The sequence below is a fragment of the Atta colombica genome, unplaced genomic scaffold (assembly GCF_001594045.1).
Source record: "Atta colombica isolate Treedump-2 unplaced genomic scaffold, Acol1.0 scaffold38, whole genome shotgun sequence".
Classification (NCBI taxonomy): domain Eukaryota; kingdom Metazoa; phylum Arthropoda; class Insecta; order Hymenoptera; family Formicidae; genus Atta; species Atta colombica.
In genome coordinates this window covers 4,956,797-4,962,327 of record NW_017259490.1, presented here as the reverse complement: position 1 = coordinate 4,962,327, position 5,531 = coordinate 4,956,797, and the positions used below count along the sequence as shown (strand labels likewise).

General features: G+C 30.8%; 2 protein-coding genes across 3 annotated transcripts; one reads left to right on the top strand and one right to left on the bottom strand.

Moving 5' to 3' along the window:
- Positions 1–1,359: 1,359 nt before the first annotated feature.
- On the bottom strand, positions 1,360–3,004 carry LOC108690868 (PRELI domain-containing protein 1, mitochondrial). The gene is made up of 3 exons (XM_018198381.1): positions 2,712–3,004; positions 2,404–2,617; positions 1,360–2,058 (listed from the first exon to the last, which is right to left on the bottom strand). The coding sequence occupies exons 1-3, from the start codon at positions 2,801–2,803 to the stop codon at positions 1,636–1,638; spliced, it is 729 nt and encodes a 242-aa protein (XP_018053870.1). The 5' UTR covers positions 2,804–3,004; the 3' UTR covers positions 1,360–1,635.
- A 1,125-nt stretch (positions 3,005–4,129) lies between these two features.
- On the top strand, positions 4,130–5,407 carry LOC108690869 (60S ribosomal protein L27). Of its 2 annotated transcripts, none has more exons than XM_018198382.1 (4): positions 4,130–4,204; positions 4,750–4,979; positions 5,099–5,235; positions 5,321–5,407. In XM_018198382.1, exons 2-4 carry the CDS (start codon positions 4,761–4,763, stop codon positions 5,367–5,369), a joined length of 405 nt encoding a protein of 134 aa, XP_018053871.1. In that variant the 5' UTR covers positions 4,130–4,204; positions 4,750–4,760; the 3' UTR covers positions 5,370–5,407. The 2 variants fall into 2 exon arrangements, with proteins under 2 accessions (XP_018053871.1, XP_018053872.1); XM_018198383.1 differs by having other exon boundaries at positions 4,177–4,237.
- Positions 5,408–5,531: the final 124 nt, after the last annotated feature.

The following is a 5,531-nucleotide window of genomic DNA, read 5'->3' as shown; positions in this document are numbered from 1 at the left end:
TTAAACTTAAAATTTTTTTGTATTCTATTAAAAATTATTTTGTGTTCTATTATCAAAAAAATATATTATATTGTATGCCTTTACAATGTAATGTATAAGTTATAATGTATTTTTATATAATATATATTTTTATATATAAAAATATAAAACATAATATAAGAATAAAAATAAATGGAAATTGTTTCAGAAGAAAGAATTGTATATAAATTATGTAACTAACGTTTTAAATGAACTAAATTTTTATGTTATATATTTACAATTCGAAAAACGCGAATATACAATAGTTGTGTCACAAGTTAAAATTACAAAATAGTTAAATGCGTTCAGTTTTATACAAATACAATAAAGCATATGTACGAGTGTCAATGGAAATTTTTTAATCGCATTTGCGATTTCCATTACGACGTGATTCCATGCCTTTCACTTGTGACTGAATATAACATATGAGAGTTGATTGAATGATTTTTTAATCGCATTTGCAATTTTTAATAATGCGTGTAGCTTTACTCGCCTTTTGCATCTCATGCTTCATTATATGATCCGATTGCACAAAGATTAGGTATATTAAATTTGTTACTAGAAACATTGAGATTTATTTAAAAAGGTTACGGAATTGAAACTTTATTTAAATACATGTAAGAGCATTAGTTACATTCATAAAAGTTTCATTTATTTATTATTTATTAATAATTTAAATCTTTTTAATAATAATTCAAAGAAAAATATTTAAAATATAGAAATACTGTATAACAATTTCAAAACATAGTTATAATCATTTTAGTAATGTAACAATAACATATACTGAAATTATGATACATTGATAGTATATGGAATCAAGTCTTTCAGTAACTTGCAGTGGTCAATTGCAATTAATCAATTGACACTATCTGTGTGCCGACGCATATCTACAAATTACATTTATTATATTAAGAGAAAAAAATGTATTGTAAAACTTCTTGAATGTATATTTGTAACGTATGTAATTATTTTCATTGCATTAATAATTGCGTACGAAATGCTGTTCTTTACAATTATCAATTGCAAGCTTTGCACGAAATAGGTATGCACGAAATGCGCGAATGAGTGCTGATATACATTGACAAGCACATCAGAATACTTCTTGCACATTTTGTATATATACGAGAGATATTTCACGATTATAAAAGAAATAGAAAATGTTTTTACATGTAAAAAATAAATAATTTAATGCTCATTTCTGATGCAAGCGTGTATGACATTTGATAGCACGCTTAATAATTTGGCAGTTAAAAAGGAATGATAACATTACAAATGGATCAGACTTGAGAACTTTAGCAAATTTTACATGTGTATAAATGTTACGATGAGAATCTTGTGCTAGCAAGCCTAACAAATTTTCTCAAGTTTCATTACGTGTTGTTCAACCAACTTTGTAAATCTTTTTGCACTGTGTCATTAAACTGTGCCTATTAATTATAATATACAATTATACCTAATATACAAATAACTGCACTCTCGAACTAGTCTCTAAAGCTTTACCATTGTTTTGTTCAAGAATACATCAATAATACCGTGTTAATTCAAGAATATTTCCATCGCTAAACGATATTATTCAATGATACGGTTTTGCACTTTGTGTTTGTGAAATATATAGATTTACGATTGATTTGGTTGACAGGCCGCATATATTGGTCTTGCTTTTTCCTTTGCTAAATCCGTGGCTTTCTTAGCAGCATCTTTGACCTTCTCTGCTTTACCCTGTAAAGAATGCTGTAAGTCCTCTGCAAGGCTCGGCTTTATCGAAACACCATCATCTGCAATGTGGCCGGTTTGCACCGAAAAACTTGTCTGAGACAGTTTCGGATTTAGAAACTGTGTTGTATGGGGAAACATATTTGCGAGAACATAATTGAAGCCCTCTGACATTTTGGCGCAATTCTTTTTAAATCGATCTAAGCCGAAAGCTTGAATCGCTCTGCTGAAACCAAAGACTTGACTGTCTATCCATGCCGATCTCTTTGCAATTGTCCAGTCTGGATTTTCATCGGAGATCTGATAAACCACTTTCTCGACAATGCTCTGAAAAAAATTATAATTCTGTTAAAAACCTAATTATTAATGATAATCATTAATAATTATAATTGTTTTCTGTATCAAGAAAATTTTTACTATTTAACAATCAAACAGATAAAAGACTTTATAATTAAAAATTAGTTTTATAAATTATATACATTTGATATTATTTAATTTTATATTAATTCATTTAAAATAGGAAAAATATTTTCATTTTTGTGAAAAAAAAATTTTTTCATTATCTATTTCTCTAAAATTCATTTAGCTCATCCAGGAAACAAATTAACATTTATCGTTTTAACATTTGTTCTAAAATAATGATAATATCAGTTTGTTTTCTAGGTAACCTACCATAACTTTAGTGTATCCCAAATTCCTTGTATATGTAGTCAGAGTCTTTGCTTCTGGATCGACAATACTTTCTTCCATAATTTTTACAATATTTTTACTAATGAATCTTTCACCCCATTTGGGTACTCTGTTGGTTTTCGTCAGCAGCCGCTTGGAGTAGAGTTTTCCATTTTTAACTTCTCTGGAGATTGTATCCTCAGTGAGAACGTGCGAACTGAAAATCGTATTGCACGTGAATTCCGATGAATGCACAACGTTATGTAATATTTGTATTTCAGTTTCGCATGTGAAGTAATGTGTCCGATCACCTGTGCGGATTTGGATATCTCTGAAAAAATCCTCGAACAACCTGCGTCCAATCGAACTTGAAGATTGTGATATTCTCGTAATATTTCACCATCGTACAAAGACAAAACAAGGAATCCGTTTTTACTCGATAGGGAAAAGGATCTGTGAAGAAAGCAACGGTAGTGCGAATCTTCAATGAGATTGACACAGATTACCGCGAGAATACAGTCGGCAATGGATCTGAATGGATCAGAATCCCCGGCGAATACGCCGCTTATCGAACATAACAAAAATCGTGTATTTAATACGCGATTACGTGCATTAAAGCAATGCGCAATGATAAGAATGCGACGAGAAGTGGGAGGGATTCATGGAAATAGAAGAACTGAGAGTTGCGCCTACGAATCATTATCGAAATCATTGATATTATCGTGGAGGATAGAGATGAAATCACACGATGCTCGATTTCTTGAATGATAAGCATGCATACTGACCTATTCTTTTCAAACTTGAACTTTTGCATCAGTTCATTTTTTTTCTTTTTTTTCAGAAAGAAAGAAGAAGAAGAAAGATGAACTGATACAAAAGTTTAGCCAAAAAGAATAGGCCTTATCTCACTTTAAGTTCCAAAAGTGTACATTAGTTCAGTTACAGAAAACAGAAAACCTAATTTTTGTGATCAATGAGGCTCGAAAATAATTAAAAAATGATGTTAATTGTCGAATATAATTTTTTCAATTACATATTTACAAAAACTGCTGCTTAAATTAATAAAATTAAATGCAAAAGTATGTAAATATTTTAAAGAATTAAATGTTTAAAGGGAATCTCCTAACATTATCTGTGTTTTACTGATTATTTTTTAATAAGTCTTTTTCTAACTCAGATTTAAAAACCCTTTTCCACAAATAAAGTATAAACAATAATATAGTCTAAACCAATTGATTTTAAATATATCGAACATTCAAAAACAAGATATAAAAAACGTTTTAAAAAACGTTTTAAAGATATTTTTTTTTAAAGATATCTTTAAGATTCACCTATTTGGATATCTTATACTCGTATTCATAGTCAGCCCTTATATTTAAGGTTTCCTTAAATTTATCTTTAAATATTCTACGAATTATTTCATTTGACTGCTGAGCATCTAAAGATAAATTTAAGGAAGCCTTAAGTACAAGATCTGACTAGTCTGGCTGGTATTCATAGTTAGATCTTATATTCAAAACCGTCTTAAGTACGGTCTTAAGAAGTCACGAACCAATCAGAAGGCTGCATTAGCGTCTTAAAACATTACTTAAGATGGTCTTGAAATAAAACTCGACTATACCGGCCTATGAATACGGGCATTATATCTCAATTTTGGACTTTTTCTTGTCTAGGATGGTCAATGGTTGAACGCGTTTGCGCGATTCAATCTTGGCGAATCAGGCGGATATGCTGTGGCATATCTATCGTTTCATAATCCGTGGTGTAATCAATTTCCTTTTCTACGGTACGAAAAAGCCGTGAGGTGCGTGATACGTATTGTTGTATAAAATAATCCGTAAGCATCGGGTGTTTTAACTGTTTTTCCATGACATTTCGCGCCGCGTTTGCGATCGATGTGCAACGCGATCCCCATTCACATGTTGATGTTTAATTCTTGCCCTCGAAATATATTTGCTATCACACAATCGCGGGATTAACCTCTTCGGTCGAGTCCCATGTCGTGTTCCATAACGACCGACTGTTTGGTTGTCATCAATTTCTCGCGATTTCGTTACTTCTTGGAACGTCACATCATGTAACGTGACACCTCTGGTTCTTCTTTTCTTTTCTTGGATTATAAATTTGTCTGTCACGCGGCACGAGAGGTTATGTGACGCTTGATATGTTAAGATGTTTACATTGCCAGCAAGAATTAATCTCGATATGATTTGTTTAGATGAAAAATAGTAACACTAATGTTTTCGATTTTATAAAAACACTTGCTAGAATATAACTTATAGTTATGTCATAGTTTGAAATTTCTTGTAAGTCATAATTTGTAATTTATATGCCTTGTTTCTTTTTCAGCATACACCAAGATGGTGAAGATTATGAAAATAGGGAAAGTCGTGTTGGTCCTCAGTGGCCGATACGCAGGAAGAAAAGCTATCGTCATGCGTAATTATGATGAGGGTACATCAGAGAAACAATATGGACATGCTATGGTTGCAGGCATTGACCGGTATCCACGCAAAGTCCACAAAAGGATGGGCAAGGGTAAATTACATAAACGGTCTAAAATCAAGCCCTTCGTTAAGGTACATTTTCTCATTCTCATAAAATTCTTTTTGAAAATTTTGAGTAAAGTTGAAATTTTCTATTGTGCAATTTTCAATATTTTTATTATATCTTCTCATTTATTTGTAAAACATTTTAGATCCTAAATTATAATCATTTAATGCCAACAAGATATACAGTGGATCTACAGTTAGAAAAAGTGGCTCCTAAAGATCTTAAGGATCCAATGAAGCGCAAAAAAGTTCGCTTCCAGACGCGTGTTAAATTTGAAGAGAGGTACATAATTTAATATACTGCTGTCATCTCAAAATCCATGCATCATAATCATAATTATTATCTAATTTTTGATTATATTTTCCAGGTATAAAAACGGTAAAAACAAGTGGTTTTTCCAGAAATTAAGATTCTAATTGTTTCTAAATAAAAGTCTGATATACAGATGTAAAAAGGTGAATACAATTTTTTCCATCACATTATCCTATGTAAACGAGATATACTGAATCTTTATATATATTTTTATTACCTTCTATTTTATCTGACTTTTAATTTAATCAACTTATACTTAAGTTATA

Excerpts from the sequence above, each read along its gene's own strand:
- LOC108690868 (XM_018198381.1), bottom strand. The coding sequence starts at position 2,803 with ATGGTGAAATATTACGAGAATATCACAATCTTCAAGTTCGATTGGACG. Across the intron at positions 2,618-2,711 it reads AGATATCCAAATCCGCACAG|TTCGCACGTTCTCACTGAGG; the intron begins GTGATCGGACAC and ends TACGATTTTCAG. Across the intron at positions 2,059-2,403 it reads TGGGATACACTAAAGTTATG|AGCATTGTCGAGAAAGTGGT; the intron begins GTAGGTTACCTA and ends AATTTTTTTCAG.
- LOC108690869 (XM_018198382.1), top strand. The coding sequence starts at position 4,761 with ATGGTGAAGATTATGAAAATAGGGAAAGTCGTGTTGGTCCTCAGTGGC. Across the intron at positions 4,980-5,098 it reads AAATCAAGCCCTTCGTTAAG|ATCCTAAATTATAATCATTT; the intron begins GTACATTTTCTC and ends AAAACATTTTAG. Across the intron at positions 5,236-5,320 it reads CGTGTTAAATTTGAAGAGAG|GTATAAAAACGGTAAAAACA; the intron begins GTACATAATTTA and ends TATATTTTCCAG.